Raw genomic sequence first — 21,771 nt, 5'->3', positions numbered from 1 at the left:
GGACACGACTAAACGACTAAACAACAACAATTAAAATGCAATCGTTGCCAAATTCGTGGCACGTTTGTATAAGGGGGAGGAGGTGTTATGAGTTTTTGTTCTTTTTTATTTCTATTATGAACTTTGTGTTTTTATTACAGGTAGGGTAGCCGTGTTGGTCTGGGTCGAAGTAAAATAAAAAAATTCCTTCAGTAGCACCTTAAAGACCAACTAAGTTTTTATTTTGGTATGAGCTTTCGTGTGCATGCACACTTCTTCAGATGAACCGTCCTGAGATCTTTAGATAAAGGGCAGTATTAAATAAATATTTCATACATATACATATATATATCTGAGTAATATAATAATATGACTCAGAGAGAGAGAGAGGTGTTTAATTTTTATATTACCCAATTTCCTTCAACTCAGATGGGTATACGGTAAATAGGAATAATAGGCTGCAATCCCAGCATAGGTTTACAGCACAAATCACATTTTCCCCCGTCCTGAGAACCAATTTCCTGAGAATTGTAACTCTAGAACCGCAGCTCCCAGGATTCATTGGGGTGGGGGTATAGAGGGAAATATAATTTTTAAAAAATATAGTGTACGCCTTTTTTGTGTGCACGGCGGAACCAATTGAAAAACAACAACCCATCGACTTCGTGGCTTATGTAGGAAGTGGGGGCGAGAAGAGAGGGAGAAAAATAAAAGCTGGTTCTTTACCTTTAAGGGCAGACTAAACTAATCGCTCGCTGAGCCGACTCCATCGGCCCCACGGCAGAGGGCGGAAGTAACTCTGAAGCCACGAGGCGCTGCTGATTCTGAGAGAGAGAGAGAGAGAGACAGAAATATCCCAGCCTTTGAAATGGCGCAGCTTCAGGCTCGCTTTTTCACTGAGGACACGAAGTAAGTTAATCGTGCTCAATGGGAATCGCGGGGCTCCTCTGTACACCGCCGGGGTCTGGAAGGGCATAACTGGGTCATTGCAGCAATGGCAACTGTGGCTGAAGCGTTGCTCTTAAGCAAAGTCCATTTCGGCATTGCGTTCATATAGATGTATATGTACGTGTATGCAATATTATCATTCATTCTTATCATGGGCAGGATGATGAGGTCAACCACATAACAGAATCTTTGGAAAACTTACCAGACTGGTTTCCAGTATCTAGAAATGAAGTCAAGAACCTTGTTTCACAGTTGAGAAACAATAAAGCACCAGGCGTAGATTATTTCCCCCCAGAACTGTTGAAATCTAACATGGACTGGTGGGCCTCCCTGGTGGCGGTAATATTCTCATTTATTAATTCATCTGAGTTATTTCCCGAAGTTTGGGCCACAGTGGTAGTCATCCCTATATTCAAAAAAGGCCTTACAGCCAATCCAGCTAGTTATAGACCAATCAGCTTGCTACCTGTAATTAGCAAATTATATACAGTACAAAACATTTTTACAATAAACTAGTTGATTGGATATATGTATATGTGTGTAATCTGTATCCACGTGCTTGCATTTCATGGTTTTTTGGCCTCACTCATCACTCTCACGCACGCTTTTATCTGTGGCACCTGAGGGTAGCAATCTGTGCATGTTTTAAAATGGGCAAAAGTGCAGGAAATCTTGTGCCGAGTGCCTTTAAAGTGCCACAGATGGTTTGTTTGTTTTGATTTCAAAACAATTCTCTTGGGTTTAGTTGGTCATCCAGGTTGGGGGTGGATGTTACTGGGACTTGATATGGGTGGGAGGGCCCATGGTCGCCTTTGAGTGGACTTAACTGTCCACTCCTATGTTTACCATACCTATATGATGGTATAGTACATGGTTGGTAGAGTCTGCTCTTAAAAGGTAAAATATTTCCCATGAAGTTGATGCTGGAAGTTTGAGATTGATTTTACCCGTTTCTGAATACTGTTTGCAACTGTTTTCTCTCCACAGATACATAGTAGATGATGTTCCTTTCTCTGTCCCAGCTGCTTCTGAAGTTGCTGATCTCAGTAATGTTATCAACAAATTGCTGGAAGCAAAAAATGGTACATTTATGTTTGAGGGAAGTGGTTTTGAAAGTTTGCCCCCTTGCTATTAGTCAAGAGTTTATTTTAGCTCTCCTTCAGGAGTCTGTAGAGGTGGTTACCACACATGCAACTAATCACAGTTTACATTTTTACAGAGTTAATTAATTGTTGCTATTAAACACACGATGCTATAGATACCACCTCAGCAAATTCCATATAAACTCACATTTATTACATTTATATTCAACCCTTCCTCCCAAAGCATATCTTATTTAGCAAAGCAAACAAGAGTGGAGATACACAATTTGGGGCACTAGACAATTTGTAGATTATGTATGCATTATTTATTCATCACATTTGTATTTCATGCTTCATCCCAAAGTGTCAGAAAACTGTACATAGAGTGTTATCCTTGGAGCATTTTTTTTGTCGTATGGGCTAGGTTGGGAGACAGTGACTTAGGTTGGTATGGGCTAGGTTGGGAGACAGTGACTTAGCCAAGTGATGTTTACAAGGTGCTATCTGAACCTGGGTCCCACACATGAAATTAGTACTGCCCACTTCATTATACTGACTCTCACTGTGGTACCCAGTTGTATTCCTGCTGTGGTCACAGAGCCATTTCACACAGTAAGTTTCTTGTCCAGAAAGTTGGCCCTTGCCTTCCTTGGGTACATGTTCAGATAGACAAAATCTCTGCACAATCTCTGATCATTTCTATGGTGATTTTTTGTTTCCTCATGATCGCTTGCCCAGAGAAATGTATTATGTCTAGGAGTTCAAAGAATATTACAGTTGGAACCAAGATGCTGTAGCAGCCAATTTGCTGAAAATGTAATGTGTATCAGTGATATTACTGCTGGTTTGGGGAGCTAAATCTTATCTGCTAACAAAAAACTTGAGAATTTTTGTACTCCCCTGGATGATAAAGTTTGGTTGCCTGTGATAATTTGTTAATATGAGTGTGTATTGCACAGGAATAACTGAAGGCTACATTTTAGACGTATTCACCAAGCCTTCTCAAATGTACAGTGTAAACTGCATCTTCTGAGTGTATCATATAAGCTATGCAACCTGACACTTGTGTTTTCTTTGTCTCTAGAAGGCCACAAATATGTGGAATTTGATTTCCTTATCAACGGACAGTTCTTGCGCATGTCCCTGGTCAGGCACATGGAAGTGGAAAATATCTCAACTGTAAGTCATTGGGGTGGGTTTGTGTGTGTGTAGAGTATAGGCTCTGGATTATAAGAGTAAGAAAGATAGCATCACCCACTTAAATTTGTGCAAAACTCCCATTTATAGTATCAGGCTGTCTAGCTTGCAAATGTATGACAGAGCAATTCAAGCCTCCAGAGCTGCTAGCTAGAGGGGATTTAGGATTGGTTAAAAGTGTGTATGTAGTTGAGATCCTACATCTGCTACAGAGGCCTCTGTTGTTCCCATAAGACACAGGTCTGCTGCTTGCAGTAGCCAGTGTAAGGCCCTGGAACAAGGCATTCCAGCAGCAGAGATTACCGTACAGTATATGCTGGCGTATAAGACGACCCCCTAATTTTCAAGTTAAAATATAGAGTTTGGGATATTCTCTATATTTTATGTACTTGCAATTTCTGGCACAGCAGGGATTCGCCGAGCGGCACCAGAATCACGTCTTTGCAGAAGCGATTTCTGGCGCTGCTCGGCGAGTTCCCACGCTGTTCGGCAAGTCCCGGTTTAGCGCAGTGCGCGGGGGACTTGCCAAGCGGGCAGTACCCGGCGTATAAGAAGATCCCCGAATTTTGAGACGATTTTTTGGGGTTAAAAAGGTCATCTTATACACCGGAATATACAATGCCTTGAATGCATTGGACCAAAAAGCCCTTGCATTCTCCTGAGAGGCCCGAGAATTGAGTCCCTTACTTGAATTAGCCAGGATCTGGTGCAGGTAATTTGCCCCCTTGCTTTCAGGGGGGCGGAGGGAACTGGAAGAAAATAAGGATTTCTTATAAGAGATCACCTTGTTTTGTTTTCAATATCTGTGTGTCACTTTTCCTAAACAGCATACAAGTCATAATCTTAAATAAGTATACAGTAGACTAAGTGCATCTGTGAGATCCTGAAGAACGGTTTCCTCTTTGGTCTTGCCTTCGACATTCTTGCCTAGCGCAGGCTCCGCACTGCTGTTAAAACTCCTGTTGGGCAGTTTACACCTGGAACATAGCATTTCAGGACTGTCAGTGTAGCTCAGTAAAGCTAATGGCGAGTGGGTGCTGGCTTGTACCATTAATCTTCAGCAGGTACTCTTGCACAAAGGAGCCAAAGCTGATCATCATCATCATTTTATTTGTATGCCACCTTTTCATAGCTGAAACTACGCTCAAGGCGGCTTACAACATGACAAGATTTACGTAATTACAAACATAACAGAAGTCATAAACAACAAATAAAACACATCAAAATGTACACAACCTAATGGAAACAATTTCCACATAAATCATAAGATCTAAAAACTAAAGATACAACAATAACATCAGTAACAGCAACAAGCTCTCTCAACCCACCTGTAAACTCCAGCCCAAGAATCTGTTCAACAGCCTCAACTTTTGTAGCTGGAGTCAGTCAGCACTCCACTCTCCCAGGCCAGATGGGAGAGGGCCAGTAAGGCAGGGTGCAGGTCTTCCAGGGCTCACAGCCAAGGTGGTCTCATTTAAAGCAACAGATGAAAATTAAAAACAATTTAAAAGAGGAGCTCTTGGTGCTAAGCAGCAGCCACGGTCCTTGTGAAGCCTCCTCTGCTGCAGAGGAAATTTTCCTCTGAAACCTCTGTGGCTGACCCTTTCCCCTTGACGTGTTTTGTGTGTGCAGGAAGAAGTAGTAGCCATAGAGTATGTTGAAAAATACACTGCTCCTCAACCTGAAGAATGCATGCTGCATGATGATTGGATCAGTTCTATTGAAGCTACAGAAGAATGGTAAGGGAGACATACTACTTCTTTCTTAATCTCTTTTGTCTGACTTACTGTCTGTAAGATATTGCCTTGCATTATTTCATTTTTTATTTATGATTTTTCAGTTCTATACATTTCAATCATTTTAACATATCAAAACTCTACTTCCTTCCCACTTTCTGCAGTTTCTTAAATTAATTATTTATATTTTCTGCATATTCCAAATTAACTTAATTTACTCATTTATTCACCTGCTTTAAATATATCCTCTTATAAAACTGCAGGTTATTACAGTGATCCTACCAATGTTCTTATCTGTTTACAGTTTATTTGTAAATATTCAATAAACCATTTCCATTCTTTTATAAAAAGTTTGTTACCTTGGTTTCTTATTTTTCCGGTAAGTTTTGCCATTTCTGCATATTCCGTAAGTTTTAGTATCCATTCTTCTTTTGTCTTGTTTTATTTCACTCACCATGTTGAAGGCACAGCATCAGTTTATCCATTCTTTTCCTCCTTTCCCTTCTGTCTTTTAAATAAACATATTTTTTCCCATTCAAAATCTCCACTTGAACTTTCAAACTACACAGAAGGTAAGTATATGTGAATCTAGTAAGCATTTTAGCATGCTGTCTCCGCAGAGAATGGATGGTGGCATTGCCTTATAGATTTGCAGCTTTAACTGTGCGCAGTATCTATAGCCCAAGTGCCTTGCTGGGAAAGGGTTCTTCATTAACAAACATCATATTTGAGCATCATATTCCAAAAAAAATTGAAATTGCACAGTGTGTCAAGTGCTCAATTAAAGCCCATAATGTAGAAGATGTATCCTATGAAGAATTATAGACAACCACCAAGCAGGGCTTTTTGCTTCTAAATTCCATAGGATTTTGACAGGCTCCTATGACCAGACATCTCGGATTTGGTCAGTAGAAGGCAAACCCATAATGACGCTTGCTGGACATGTAGATGTGGTTAAAGATGTGGCCTGGGTCAAAAAAGGTAAGTCGATTTTACTCTGTTTGGGGTTTCAGCTTAAATAAATTTCACAGAAAGCTTGCCACCCTGAATTGTTCGGTTATTTCCAAACTGAAATCCAACCCAGAAAGTGACACCTTAAAGGCTTAACAAATTTATCGAAATACTTTTTTGCTTTCGCTGCATCAGAGTAACCTAGCCGCCTCTCAACTTCCACTTTTCTTTGCAATTCCTCCTGTGCAATTGTTGCCACATTACGTGGCAGTTTTGTGTTGAAACAAAGGCCTCAGGATCAAAGTCCCACTGGGTAATAATAATAATAATAATAACAATAATAATAATAATAAATTATTTCTACCCTGCCCATCTGACTGGGTTTCCCCAGCCACTCTGGGCAGCTTTCATCAGAACATTAGAAACAGAATAAAACTTCAAGCATTAAAAACTTCCCTAAACAGGGTGGCCTGGTGTTATACCGCTGCCTCCGACTGCATTCATGGCCATTAAACTGGGAATGTGTATGAGTGACTGTCATATTCTATTTACTTCTACATTCCCAATAGCCCTGCGATATCCTTCTGCATCGCCTCAGCTCCAAATTGATCACATCCTCGGCCTCTTTATAATCGTTTTGTAAATTCTTCATCATATTTGAGCGGGTTGGGAGAATTAGGAGAGGGTTGGTTTGGGGGAAAGACTGCTGTGTGAACCTGTCTGCTATGCCTGTATCCCTCAGATAGTTTGTCATGCCTGCTGCTTAGTGCGTCTATGGACCAGACTATCCTGCTGTGGGAATGGAATGTAGAAAAGAACAAAGTGAAGGCCCTTCACTGCTGCAGAGGGCATGCCGGAAGCGTAGAATCTGTCGCTGTAGATGGCTCAAGGACTAAAGTAAGTTATATTGACTACACTTTCCTCCCTCCCTCCCACCCAAGCAGCTGAGGCAGTTGATGTTGTTTCACATAAAAGGCAACAGTACAGCATCTGCTCTCCATCTTCTGATAACTGGAAGCCTTGCACAAATAATAATAATAATAATAATAATAATAATAATAATAATAATAATAATAATAATTAATACCTTTATTGTCAATATAACCTGTGTACAATGAAATGCAGGCACAACCCTCTGTAAACAAACACTCAGAGATGTGAAATTATGGCATGAGGCATCCATCTCTCTTTCTGTCCCTCCCCCCCCCCACTTCCTGATTTTCTATTCTTCTCCAGTAAAACTATGGGGAATTTTTTTGCTGAGGAATTGTTTAGCTGAAGGCCGAGGAAGGTGCTTTCAGCCTCAAGATTTTTTAAATAAAATGTAAACGCTCATTCAAAAGGGCATGTGGACTTACCCTGGGTCCTGTTTGAATCTGGTTTGGAGTCAAATCAAGTACTGTATTTTTCCATCTATAAAACAATAGTTTTTTGCTAAAAGATTTTAGTAAAAAATTGGGGGTCATCTTATACATGGATGTTGAAAGCACAGGGATTTGGGCTCTGGCTCTGGTATGGGTGGCCTGGGTTCGAGCTGTGGCGCAGGCAGGCCAGGCTGTGGTTCAAACTTGGGCTCTGGCATGGGTAACCCAGACTCAGGTTCAGGCCTGGACTCTGGCCCGATTTCTTAATTTTGTGTTAAAAAAATAGGGGTTGTCTTATATATGTGGGCGCTTTATACATGGAAAAATACGGTGACTCACTTGAGTTAAGCCTGTTCTAAAATCAAGCTTTGGGTAGCTTGCCCATCACAAATGATAGCTAGCTAAAATGTACCATCTTTTTGTTGAAAACTGTTTTGTGGTGTGTTTAGTTTTGCAGTGGATCATGGGATAAGATGCTAAAGATCTGGTCTGCAGGTAAGATCAGTGTTTAACTATGTGCTTCCTTTGGCCTTTCATCTAATAACTCCCAGCTCCTTTGTCTACAACTTTGCATGCTTACGATACATTTATTTATTTAACAGGATTTGTATACTGCTTATTTGTAAGTGAAACCTCTGAGTGGTTTACATGTGGGCGCACCCACATGTACCTGAACCACCTTTTTTGGCAAACTGAAGCTGCCCCAGACATTGCAGTTTGAAGTTGCATGCAAATACTTTTGCCCGACTGCAGGAGAAGTTCAAAATGTGGTGCCGGGTTGCAGAATTGTAGATTCCCACATGTGTATGTATATCAGTCCTGTGAGTTTGGAGAATACTTTGTTTCACCATAAGGGTTAGGTTCAATTAATGTGCGAACTGCACAGGCCACCTGTAACCTAGTGTCTGTCTCGTAGCTCCATAAAAACTTCATAAAAACATACATGCTAAACTCGCTTCCATCTCAATCTCGTCAGATTTACTGCATGTACCGCTCTGAAAGAAAATGTTATGAAAATGATGTATAGATGGTATTTAACATCAGTAAAATTAGCTAAGATGTATAGGATGAGCAGTAAAGTATGCTGGGGATGTAAAGAGAAGGACGGACAGTTTTACCATATGTGGTGGACATGTGAGATAGTAAAAAGATTTTGGGAAAATTTATATAATGAGTTGAAAAAGATATTTAAGTATACCTTCACCAAAAAAGGAAGCTTTCTTATTAGGACTTATGGGTGATGAGATTGCTAAGGGGGACCAGAGCCTATTTATATATGCCACAACCGCGGCGAGAACTTTATTAGCCCAAAAGTGGAAAACGCTTGAGGTACCGACTATTGAGGAGTGGCGGACAAAAATGATGGACTATGCTGAACTGGCAAAGTTGACCTGTGGGATCCGAAACCAGGGAGAGACAAAGTTCCAGAGGGAATGGAGTAAATTCATTGACTATATGGAGAATAACTGTACAAGTTTAAAGACACTTGCAGGACTGAAATAAAACCTACGAAGTTTGACTGAATTTGTAAAAGGAACTGCGAGATAAGAGTAAAATAATAAAGCCGTATGAAGGGAGGAAGTCATAGCTCGAGAGAGCAAAAGGACATGAGATGAGGGATATATGATGTAATTAATAAGTTTTATGTTTGTGTATGTGTGTGTATGTTTTGTTTAATTGGAAAATTGAATAAAAATTATTGGGGGGGATTATGAGGATGTCCGATTCGTCTGGAGCCCACGGGAATAAGCCACTGTTTACATGAAGGGCTTCCTTGTTAGATGTTGCCTTCAACACAGGAAGGCACAGAGAAGCATGGAAAATAAGCCATGGTTTGGTTTAAGTCAGTGTTTCTCAAACTTGGGTCCCCAACTGTTGTTGGATTACAACTCCATCATCGTTGACCACTACAGCTAATTCAAAATGTGGCAGCTGGGCTGGTGACTGGGAGTGGCCGCCAATACCATATAACACTGGTCCTGCCTCCCAGTACGTTTCTGAGGACACTTCAAAGTGTTGGTGCTGACATTTAAAGCCCTAAACGGCCTTGGCCCAGTATACCTGAAGGAGCGTCTCCACCCCCATGGTTCAGCCCAGACACTGAGGTCCAGCGCCAAGGGCCTCCTGGTGGTTCCCTCACTGCGAGAAGTGAGGTTACAGGGAACCAGGCAGAGGGCCTTCTCGGTGGTGGCACCTGCCCTGTGGAATGCCCTCCCATCAGATGTCAAGGAAATAAACAACTATCTGACTTTTAGAAGACATCTGAAGTCAGCCCTGCTTAGGGAAGTTTTTAATGTTTTATCGTGTTTTTAATATTCTGTTGGGAGCCGCCCAGAGTGGCTGGGGAAAGCCAGTCAGATGGGTAGGGTATAAATAAATTATAATTATTATTTTATTTAATATTAATTATGGTCCTGCCAGCTAGGGATGATGGGAGCTGTAGACCAACAACAGCTGGAGACTCAGGTTTGAGAAACGCTGAGTTAAGTGGTGCATCGGAGTGAGCCCAGACTTGTGGTTTGTGTCACTCGTAAACTTTAGTTGCAACTCATGGATTATCTGGAGGGAAATGAACTACAAATCTGGATGTACTAAACCGTATTTTAGCAGCAGATGCAGGACTGAGAGAGGAGTGCTGTGGCCGTGATCTTCAGTCTGAGAACTGATTTTATGCAAAATAAAAAATCCGGCAAAACACTTCATGTTCCTGAGAGAAGCCCCCAAAACTTCTGCCACAATAAAATTAAGATGTCACAGGAACCTAAAGCAGGTGTGGGAAACCTTTGGCTCCCCAGATGTTGCTAAACTACAATGCCCATCAGCTCCCAACAAATAGGTTCAGTGGCCAGGGATGATAAGTGCTGTAGTTCAGCAATGTCTAAAAAGTCAGGGTTACCCACACCTGACCTTAAGCAACTAGTATGACTACAGCAAGCTGGCTCCACAATTCCAAAAACTTTTATTTGGAAGTTAATCTCATTGGACAACATCTAGCTGATACCTGGATTACACCCTTTGACTAAAACACTTGCTTCCATGGAATTGAGTTAATATGGCAATTGATCCGTGTTCTTGGGGAAAATGTGTGCAAATAGCAGGCCGGCATGTAAATTAGGACTAATCAGTGATATTTCATATCACAGATGTGTTGATAATTAGATTTCTTATTCTTTTTTTGGCAGTTTACAAAAATCCAATTTATAGCAATAGGAGATTGACCAGCAAGTGGTCGTAGGGTTAAAATGACCATATTTTTTATTTCAGTGCCTACAGATGAAGAGGATGAAATGGAAACGGAGGAGGTGGCAAACAGACCAAGGAAAAAGCAGAAAACTGAGCAGCTGGGACTAACAAGAGTAAGACAAACCTGGATTGTGTAGGAATTCCTTTGACGGGATGTGGGGTTGGGGCCTAGCATTACCAGCCAGCTATACCTCCAAGGACCTGCTGGCTGCAGTTGTGGCATTTGCCTTAGTTTCCCCAAAATGCAGTGCTCTGTAAGTTCCACTTGGACATAAGAAAAACCCTGCTGAGTCAGGTCAAAGGCCCATGTAGTCCAGCATCCTTTTCTCACATTGGCCAATCAGATGCACATGGGAAACTGCAAGCAGGTCTTGAGTGCTACAGCTTCCTTCCTGTTTCTGCCTGTATTTTGAGGCATATAGTCTTCAGTACTGAAGCTAGTACACAGCCATGACTGGTAATCATCGATTGCCTTACCCTCCATGAATTTGTCTAAACCCCTTTTAGAGCCATCCAAGTTAGATGTGCCTGGCAATTGTCCATTTATATATATGCAGGATTTGATGGCACCATGATCACTGTTTTGAGAGAGATCAACAACTCTTTAATAATGATAAAATTATTATTATTATTATTATTATTTATTGATACCCCACCCATCTGGCTGGGTTTCCCCAGCCACTCTGGACTGCTCCCAACAGAATACAGTCCTACCTTGAAAGTCAGACAGAATCCATTCCGGAAGTCCGTTCGACTTCCAAAACGTTCGAAAACCAAAGTGTGGCTGCTGATTGGCTACAGGAAGCTCCTGCAGCCAATCAGAAGCCATGGAAGCCCCGCTGGACGTTCAGTTTCCAAAAGAATGTTTAAAAATCGGAACAGTCATTTCCAGGTTTCCATCATTCGGGACTCAAAACGTTCGAGAACTAGGCTGTTCGACTTCCAAGGTACGACTGTATTAAAACATGATAAAACATCAAACATGGAAAATTTCCCTAAACAGGGCTGCCTTCAGATGCCTTCTAAAAGTTGGATAGTTGTTTATTTCCTTGACATCTGGTGGGAGGGCATTTCACAGGGCAGACGCCACCACTAAGAAGGCCCTCTGCCTGCTTTCCTGTAACCTCACTTCTCACAGTGAGGGAACCACCAGAAGGCCCTCAGCGCTGGACCTCAGTGTAATAAATGAAGGTCCTGGCAATTCACCAGGTCCTGGCAACCACATAATAAAAGGACAGTCAAGGACAGTCACTGATTCTCTGGTTGGTTCTGTGGCCGGCCATCTTAGGGCACAGTCATTGAGGGGTGTCTAGAAATGTTGCCTTTTTTGTGACTGGAACACACATTTATCCAGTATATGTGATGGTAATTGAAATCACCCATTACTACAACAATTACTCCTGTTGGATGTCTCATTGAGTTCCTTCTCCATCTCAAGATCAGCTTGAACATTTTTGTCAGATGGGAGATGGTGCTTTCCTATTACTAAATTACTCTTGGGGCTCAGCATTGCCAACCACAGGGAATCTGTGGAGGGCTCTACCCTTTTTGGCATTTCTAGCTTGTTGTACTGTTATTTTTATGATGTACTGTACAGAGTGTTGCCTCCTCCAGTAAGCCATTCCTTGTGCAGAGATAACTGTCCCGCAGCTAAGAACACATAGTGGCTGACTCAAAAATGTGCTGATTGCCACAGTTGTGTGCCTTGTTTTTGCCTAGAATGCAACAAAAGGGTGTTGCTTTTTTTTGGGGGGGGGACTAAGATGGCAGCTGCAGGTGCCAAGGGAGAGATTGGACAGCTGCTGCAATAGGTCTACTGAGCCCTGGAGTCAACTCCCGTGGGTTGAAATGGAGGGAAATTGCACAATCCCATGCACATTTACTTGGGAGCAATTCCTACAGTATATGTATAGACTTAACAGCTTTAGCGAACAAGCTCGTTTCACAAAATAAAATACTTCAATAACCATATCCTCCCAATACTTATTTTTCCTGTCTAGACTCCTGTCACAACCCTCTCAGGTCATACAGAATCGGTCTCTTCTGTACTTTGGTCTGATACAGATGAAATATGCAGTGCTTCATGGGACCACACAATTAAGGTGTGGGATGTTGAGACAGGGGGCCTCAAATCCACTTTGGTGAGTTCTCTTGCAAACCAAGTTCACCATTTCTCAGATTGCTTAACTGCCTTCAACAAAGAGTTTTGTACAAAATCTAAAGAGCAATTCTACTCAGGGTGGATAAAAATCAATGTGTTTTTTTTAAAATCAGATTTTAAAATTTTAAATCGGATTTTAAAATAAAATGATTTTGGAGGAAAAATCTTTCTAAAGATAGCTTTCTGTTTAAATTACATTATAGTCCAAAGGCTATTCATCAGGAAATAAGGATTTGTTTTAAGTTTTTCATGTGTGCTAAAACTCAGTTTAAGTTAAAAAAAACCCCACCACATCAGTTAACAAACTTGGATACATATGCTATAGTGTTATTGCTTTAGTTAAAAAATTGTTTAAATTGTTATTAAAGAAATTATTGTTTTTCTCCTTCCAATAAAGTACAGCAGAAAAGATGTCCAAACTCATTAAACCTCACAATAATTTCATAACTATCTGTCTATGTATTTCCAATAGTATAAGCAAATCAGCAATTTTTGATAGAGCTGTAAAAACTACTCTGAAAATTTATTATTCCAAAAATGAAACTTTCATCTGGTTGTAAATATTAAGATTATACCAGCAAGAATGAGTCTTTCTGTAAAAAAAATTGATTGAAATCAAGTCTTACTGACTAGTGATTTAAATCCACCCTGCTTCTTTCTACTCTTTATTTTTACATAGACTGGAAACAAAGTGTTCAACTCTATATCCTACTCGCCATTGTGTCGGCGTTTAGCCTCTGGAAGCACTGACAGACACATTAGGTTATGGGACCCTCGTACCAAAGGTGGGTAGAACAGAATGTATATTCACGAGATAATTTTTGCAAATAGTGTGTGCACATGTACACACACAAACAAGTTACATTTTTTAAATTATTATTATTTCATGCATTTATTGAGCTGTTTTCTGGTGAGGCTTCCCAACCCTGATTGACTGGTGGCATACTTTTGTAACCCAGAGTCGGGAAGAGCTGCTATAATCTTCCACTTCTATGCAGTAGTTATGGCAGGGTTTCTAAAGCTCTCTACATGCAGAGATCATAACTCAGCGGTAGAGGACATGTTTCACCATACACAGTGTCTCTGGTCCAGTCCCTGGCACCTCTAGTTAGGAAGGAACGGGTCGTAAGTTAAATGAAAGATGATTCTCTTGCCGGAGACATTGGAGAGCGGCCGCCAGTCTGGGCATACAGATCTGGGCTAGATGGATAAAAAAATCTGACCTGGTATATGGCAGCTTCCTAATTCCTTTCTTTGGCTTGCAGATGTCCTGTTTTTACTGAAATGTCTTGTGTGACTCATCAGTTGTGGCTAGTGAGACTTGTCTGCCTCTTTTCAGATGGTTCTTTGGTACTGCTTTCTCTTACCTCACATACTGGCTGGGTGACATCAGTGAAGTGGTCACCCACACATGAGCAGCAACTCATCTCTGGTTCTTTAGACAACGTTGTCAAACTCTGGGACACAAGAAGGTAAACTTTAAACCCTGGGTTTTTGTTTGACTTTTGCCATACGGATTTGTGTTACTGGATAACACACAAACTGAAGAAATGTCATTATAGGTTCTTGGAATATTTAGGGCAATTGATCTTGATTTGAAGGGTTCTGACTAGATCTTAAGTCTGATTTTAGCAATATTCTCCTCAATGTTATTTCTGCGCCTGAAAATGTGTCCCTAAGCATTGTGTTCGATGCAATTCTGTTTTTTTCTAAGGATTATGGGACAGCAGGACAGTGGTTTTTATTTATTTATTGCATTTACCAATTGCTTTATACAACAAGAAGTCTCAAAGTGGGTTGGCAAGGTAGAATGCAATACATAAAAGCAGTTTAGAACAATAAAAAGAATTAAAACAATGAACAATGCAAAATACATTAAAATGCTCATCCAGAAACACATTATTAATAAGGACAAGTCTTACCCACCCCATTGAAAGATGAGGATCACAGTAAGAAACAAGATCAATTAGCCAAAGGCCTCGGTAAACAAAAAGGTCTTATCCTGGCACCTAGAGACTGACAAGGATGGTGGCAGGCCATAGCTGTCAACCCTCCCTTTTTTTGCAGGAAACACCCTTATTCCAAGCCACAGCTGTCAACCTTCCCTTTTTTGCTGGAAATTCCCTTATTTCAAAGCCATTTCCCGCTGCTATCCTGGATTGTTAGATATACCGTAGATTGTCCCCGGGACAGATGAAGCTGCTGATCCCTTGTTTTCAAATCCGAAAGTTGACAGCTATACGGCAGGCACATCTCCCTGCAAAATCATTCATTGGATGGGAGGCCACCAGTGAAAAGGCCTGTTCCTATGTGGTCACCTTCATCTTCCTTGAGTGGGGCACACAGAGAAGGGCCTTTGATGAAGACCATAGCGTCTGGACTGGTTCATATTGAGAAGAGTTGGTCCTTGAGGTATTGCAGTCCTAAGCAGTATAGAGTTTTTTGGTCAAAATCAGCACTTGCTTATGATTAAATAGCTTCTGTAGTGTGCATAATTTCAAAAGTGAAATAGTAGTTTGGACCCAGACTTTGCTCCTGTTGGCAGAAGCATCCCAGAAGTGGAATTTTTCTCCCACTGATGGAAGTGAGGAGGATATTTTTGTTGATTCATCCTGCAGTGTTCATCACCACCTTCCATGTTCTTCCCCAAATTCTCTGGTCCCAATTTCTAGGGGGCTGCATGAGGAATCTGCAGAAATCACCACCACCTCCCTCCACCCCCAACCTTGTGCCAGCAGAAGTTCTTGATTGAATGAGAATAAGAGTCTTCTGCAATTGGATCTTACCGAAAAGATGACAGAAGAATGGGAGTAGATGTGCTGACTGATTTCAGCAATTAGCCATCAGAATGCTTTTATTTCCACGTGATATAACTAGCATGGCTGTCTAATATTTGTTTCCTATAGTTGCAAGGCACCTCTCTATGACTTGGCTGCTCATGAAGACAAGGTTTTGTGTGTGGAATGGACAGAAGCAGGGGTAAGAATTTCGTCAGGAACAGGAATGGGGTAGAAACTGAAGTATCTTTGGAGCAGATGTTGTTTATGTAGTTGGATATGTGTAGTGATTTATATTCATTACTTATGCAATGCAGAACAGCAAAGGTTCAACTTGTGAAAGTGATTTATCTTAAAACTACTTGAAATAATGTATGTGATTTTGCAGAAACTTTGGGTTACGTCCAACAAAGTCTTGTTTCTGCAAAGACCTGCCTGTGCAATGGGACTTCCTCTCCCCAAAACCTGTTCTGGGTTTTTCCCCAAGCCTGCCAAATGGATCAGGAGAAGGGTTAGGGACGAGAAGTCTGGTTGCAGAAGTAGAAGTCCTTTCTCTTTTGGGACGATGATGTTGGATATCATGCAAAATGACCAGATGTTTTTTTGCTTATAGCATTTTATGCTGCTTCTCTTTATATTGCGGATTTAAGACATTGTGAAGCTTCTGTTCCTAACATTAAGGCAGGCAAAAGTTCCAAGGCACAATTGGCTGTATTAATCATATGTCTGCCAAATAAGCCAGAATATGAATTAGCCTTTTCGTATATACGGTACTCCTTCCTTTGCATTAAGCATTTGGAAACCCGTGATACCGTGCCTTGTGTTTCTTATGCAAGTTTTGATGAAAAATTGTTTTTCCTGGTACAGCGGTACTTTGGTTTTCAAACTTAATCTGTTCTGGGAGTCCGTTCAACTCCCGAAACCGTTCAGAAACCAAGGCACAGCTTCTGATTGGCTGCAGGAGCTTCCTGCACTCAATCGGAAGCAGCGTCGGATGTTTGGCTTCCAAAAAACGTTTGCAAACTGTAACACTTACTTCCGGGTTTGCAGTGTTTGGGAGCCGATTTGTTCGACAACTAAGCCGTTCGGGAACCAAGGTACCACTGTATATATGTTTTTACTTGGTCTGGATGGGGGGAAATGAATGTTTCTGAATATTGTCTCATTATAACTAGATTTTTCTTCCCTACTCTACAGTTGCTGTTGAGCGGTGGTGCAGACAACAAGCTCTATTGCTACAGATACCGAGCAGCCACTTCTGATGATGGAGCATGAAAACAAATGAAAGGATCATGAGAATGAAGTCTTCTGTTTTTGCAACCTATCATACACAGCTGTATAAAATGTGTGATTTATGGTATTATAAATCTTGCATATTATACTTTGGGGCAACATTAGTTTCCTGTTCTTTGTTTTGAGGCAAGGTGGCAGGTTAAGGCATTTTTATTTAAAACCTTCCCCCCCCCCCCCTACGCAAACCATATGAACTCGAGTTGGTCAATTTTAACAGTTTATGCCTTATTAACATGATGCGTGTTTATTAAAACTTTTTTTATTTTGTGCAAGTATATTTAAGTTTTTAAGTTAATCATGATAATGAGCTTTCCACCTTCCATTAGTTTCAGTGGGAACTTCAGATGTCTCCCATGAAAAATCAATTGAAGCTGTTGCCAGATGGAGAATGCTCAATATTTCAATGAAATAAAACTGAAGTGTTCCTTAACATGGTTGTAATGCCATCTGACATACTTTTTTAAAAAAATTCAGGATTTCTTTTTTGGACTAGGACCCAAAAGACAAGGGCTCATTAGATGGCCTCCATGGCTGGAGGCAGTATGCTTGAATTGTAGGTATGGAAAGTGCTGCTGTTACGTTTGGGTTCTTGCTTGTGGACTTGCCATGGACATTTGGTGATTGATTGATTGATTGAATGAATTTATATGCCACCCTATACCCAGAGGTCTCAGAGCAGTTCACAGAAAAGATAAGGGCCCCTAGGTTCTTATCTGCATTTCTTTAAGCAGCAGTTTGTTATGCTGCATATCAGATCATTTTTAACCTGAAGAGGCATGTTTATAGCATGAAGCTCTGTGGTTTAAAAATGCTGGGTGGGTTTCAAATTCCGGAAGGTATATATTTTTAAAAAAACAACCCAGGGGTAGTGAACCATTTAGGACTGCAGTCTGGTGATTGGAATGGCCCATTATTTTCCCTCTTGTTGGTATCTTACCTGTCTTTGGAGACAATGGAGTGTGCCTCCAGGGGTGAAGTCAAACTGCTGGAGAATCACAGCATCTGCTGTGGCTGCAGAGACCAGTAACTTGTAACTGCTGCCTCCTACGTTGCTTTTGCTGTGTTAGCAGCACTGAAGTGACCTCTGTGGGGTTCAAGCCTGGGCAGTGTGTTCTTCTTTCTTCTTTGGCAATTGCTTGTGGCCTAGGGGCCTTCCATGAACACGGTTTGAGCTGTGTGTCTGTAAGTGACTGTGGAGACCAATTCTGGATCCACACGTCCTTCAACAGCGTGGACATAGGTTTCTGGGCAGGAGTTGATCACGGTGAGGATTTGCCAAACATGCCTTCCTCTTAGCTCGTTTCTCCTTTTCGCCTTGAGTTCGTGCTCCTTCAAAGTCCATGACACCTTTGGTAAAGGCTGTTCTCCAACAGGAGCTCTCACAGGCCAGTGCCTCCCAATTGTCCCAATTTCCCTGATGCCATCAGTACACTTACAGTGAGCAGCTGGAGGAGGGTGCCAGCATTGGGGGCCTCTAGAATAAGACCCCCCCCCCAGCAGGGTCTGGAAGTGCCTCTTCAGTTCCTGCGGGAAAAGAGAGTAGAGAGGTCGAGTGCTGGGTTAAATCTTGCAAGGGTGCAAGAAAAAGAAAGAGCTGTGCAAAGGGAAGTCAAAGCAGAGGACATACCTCTTTGTCGTCCTCCTTTTCTGCGCCCCCAAGAATAGACTCCATTGTCCTACGCAGGATAGTACTGACCATATCGCAGCTGAAATGGGGCTGGAGAGAGAATGGGAAGAGTTTAGACACTGCCTCCTCACGTCTCCCTTGCTCCCTTCTCCCTCCTGCCTGCTCTTGCCCACCCAGAGCTCCCCCTGGAGTTCTGCCCCCCAATCACCCCCGCAACCTCGCCCACCCCAAAGACCCCACTCACCTCAGCTGGAGGAGGGCCAGGGCCAGGCTCAGGGGGTGATCCCTCAAGCGCTCCAAGAGACCAAAGATGTGCAGGAAGAGAGCATAGGAGGAAAGCCCAGCTCCTTCCAGGGGTCTCCGGAAGAAGGCTCTGACCCCAAACACCAGGCTTGTCTTTCCAGGGGATTGGCAACCCCGTGTCCTAAGCCAGAAGGGTCCTCCTCTCCAGCAGATGCACAAGCCCTTCCCCAAAGCCCCCTTCTGCCCCTCCCTCCCCATGGGGGTCCCTCATACCACCCATCACTCACCATAATAGCTTTGGCCGTCTCCTGCTTGGAGCACTTCAGGGTTCGGAGCCCCCTGAGTCGAGCTGCCTGGCAATTCTGGATGGATGACCTCCAGAAGGTATAGCTGATCTTCCTCCAGCAGGTGAAATGCAAAAGTCAGGCTGTCAGTTCCTCGGGGGGGGGGGGTCCTCCGCATCTGAGAGTGCAGAGTGGGGGGCAAAGGGACCTGGGCAGTGGGGAGGGAGGTCTGAGGGGTCCACTCCCTGCTCTCGCTTTATCCAATACTCACCCCCAGGGAAGGGATGTGGAACCCCAGCAAATCTGCAATGAGAAGGACATGGGGACTGGGGATTTTGTCCCTGAGCCCTTGGCAAGGCTATTCCAAGAGTTTTCTCCTGGATTCCAAGTCCTACAGGGGAGGGACACTCCAGGCCTTGGGGGCCAATCCTGGCCTCCTGCCCCAGAACATGATTCACCAGGGAAGGTGCCCCACCCGCTGATAACTGCCCTCCGCCTTGCTCTGCAGCCCAGCCCCCTGCTTCCTCCATCAAACCCCACAAAACAGGGTGGTCGCTGGGGTGTGTGTGTTGGGTTTCCAGACGCTGGCCCAGATGGACCTTGGGTCGAATCCAGCCGGCTGGCTCTGTCCTGCTTTAGACTAGCTGTACCCCTAGCCCATTCCTGCCCTCCTCTGTCCCAAAAAGGAGGGCCACTTGCTCCCCTGACACCACAGGCTGCTCCGGGCCTTGCAGGGGGGCTACCCTGTTGCTGCAGCCGATCAGGCGTCTTGAGCACCTGAACCTAGAAGAGACAAGCACAGAGAGCGGCTCAGAAGCCGGCAGCCCCAATTCATGGGGGGTGTTTGTGTGTGAGGAGGGACATGTGGCCCAATTCCTTCCATCTCTCTGCAGTTCAGTGACCTGAAACGGCATCACCAGAGCTGGAAAGAGGCAGCCCAGAGCACAAAGGGCTGCCAGAGAGAAAGAAGGAAGGCCTCAAGTGCTATGGGATCAAGATCTCCAACCCAAAGGAAAGACGAGCATTGCCAGCTGTTAAAGGGCTGCTCTCCCTCGTCTTAGGACAGCCCTGCCCTTCCTGGAGAGGGAGGAGACCCTTAGGAGGGTCCTCCAAGCATCAAGGTGTCCCAGAAGAGGAGCAGAACATTAGGAAGGTGGTGGAGTCTTCCTTGGAGGCAGAGAGGCACCCAGGAAGGGGGAGAAGGCTGATGTCGTAGGGCAGCTGGAGAGATGCAAAATGGAGCCAGGCAGAGGTGTAGTGGTTGGACGGATGAACTAGGAGGACCTGGGAGAGCAGGGTTCAAATCCCCACTTAGCCATGAAGCTCCCTGGTGGACCTTGGGCCAGCCTAGCCTACTTTGCAGGGCTGCTGTGAAGATAACAATTGGTGGCAGGGAGAACAATGAAGGCCACTTTTAGCTCCTGGGAGGAAAGTGGGCTAGGAATGTCCTAGTAAATGTAAAGGATGAGAGGGGAGAGAAAAGAAGGCAGGGAAAGAGTGTGGAGGAGCTGAGCTCTCTGGAGAAGACTGGCAGGGTTGATTTACAGAGAGCTAAGGCTGTGCAGGGGACCCCAGGACCCACACCCTGCCCCAGGAGACCAAGAGAAAGGGAAGGAATCCTACTTACAGTCTGTACATTTTGTTCACACACAAAAATCCCACCCTCCTCTCTAAACTAGCTAACTACCCACCCAAACCTAACTCTGACCCCAACCCCGGCCCTAACCCTAACCCCCACCCTAACCCTACACTTACCCCTAACTACTCCTCTATGCACAAAATAAATATATACAAAATATATACAAAATGTGCACAAAATAAAAATGTAAAATAAAAAATATGAAAACAAAAAAGTAAAATAAAAAATAAAAGTGTTAAAATAAAAAAGTAAAATAATAAAGTAAAAATAAATAGAATCAAATAAATCAAATAAAAGTAATAAATCAAATAAAAATCAAAATAACCAAATGAACACCTCTCCTTTTCGTCTCCAACCACCACCAACTCCTCAACTCGCCTCTCTACTAACCCACAATTGCTGCCTGCAAGTCTGTGGCTCTTGAGGGAGAAGCAAGAGATGTCACAAAGGAGGGCATGTCCTTGTTACTGTGGCAACCTCCTCCCCTGGACTGGCCCCTCCTGAGAGGTGATGCTCCACTGTCAGAACTTGGAGGCACCTGCTGTTCCGCCTGCAGCTGGGCTGTACCTTCTCTCTGCAGATTCACGTCAGCATTTCAAATCCTCCTTCCTGCAGACCCATTTCCAAAGGGAGACCATCCCCACATCCTTCAAGGCAGGCTAGGGGTCTCTATAGCGCAAGATTGGACCATCTGCTTTGCATGCAGGTCTTCTGGGCGGCATCTCCGGGGAGGCTGGGAATATCCCCCCCCCCCCACATCCGAAACCCTGGAGAGCTGCAGCCAGTCAGTGCAGGCTAATTGAAGAAGGATATTGAGCAGCTGGAAGGTGAGCAGTGGAGGAAAGCTAGGATGATGAAAGGTCTGGAAACCAAGCCTGATGAGGAATGGTTGAGGCAGCTGGGTAAGTTTAGCCTGGAGAAGAGGAGACAGAGGAGAGAGGAGAGCCATCTTCCAATATCTGAAGGCTGCAAGAGGGAGCAAGCTTGTTCTCTGCTGCTCCATTGGGGAGGGCAGGAGAGGAGATTAGGACTAAACATTAGGAAGAACTTTCTGATGGTAAGACTCTCTGGGACGGTGGTGGACTCTCCTTCCTTGGAGGCTTTTAAGCAGAGGTTGGATGCCAATCTGTGAGGGATTCAGCTGCAACTTGGGGAGTGCATAGCACTGGCCTACTTTACAGGGTTGTTGTTGTAACCACACAGGGCTGCTGAGCATCCGAAAGCGCCTGCCAAATGTTGAGCCTTCC

At 43.3% G+C, this 21,771-nt stretch overlaps 1 protein-coding gene across 1 annotated transcript; it reads left to right on the top strand.

Annotated features, from left to right (window-relative positions):
- The first annotated feature begins 110 nt into the window (after positions 1-110).
- Positions 111-18,517, top strand: WDR12 (WD repeat domain 12). The gene is made up of 13 exons (XM_035137464.2): positions 111-888; positions 1,915-2,009; positions 3,094-3,188; positions 4,839-4,945; positions 5,808-5,923; positions 6,636-6,790; positions 7,707-7,752; positions 10,522-10,613; positions 12,501-12,641; positions 13,341-13,446; positions 14,001-14,133; positions 15,568-15,640; positions 16,636-18,517. Exons 1-13 carry the CDS (start codon positions 848-850, stop codon positions 16,711-16,713), a joined length of 1,278 nt encoding a protein of 425 aa, XP_034993355.1. The 5' UTR covers positions 111-847; the 3' UTR covers positions 16,714-18,517.
- Positions 18,518-21,771: the final 3,254 nt, after the last annotated feature.

The sequence above is a fragment of the Zootoca vivipara genome, chromosome 1, assembly GCF_963506605.1.
Source record: "Zootoca vivipara chromosome 1, rZooViv1.1, whole genome shotgun sequence".
Lineage (NCBI taxonomy): Eukaryota > Metazoa > Chordata > Lepidosauria > Squamata > Lacertidae > Zootoca > Zootoca vivipara.
Note: the sequence above shows the minus strand (reverse complement) of the source record. Positions and strands in the feature narration are given on the sequence as shown.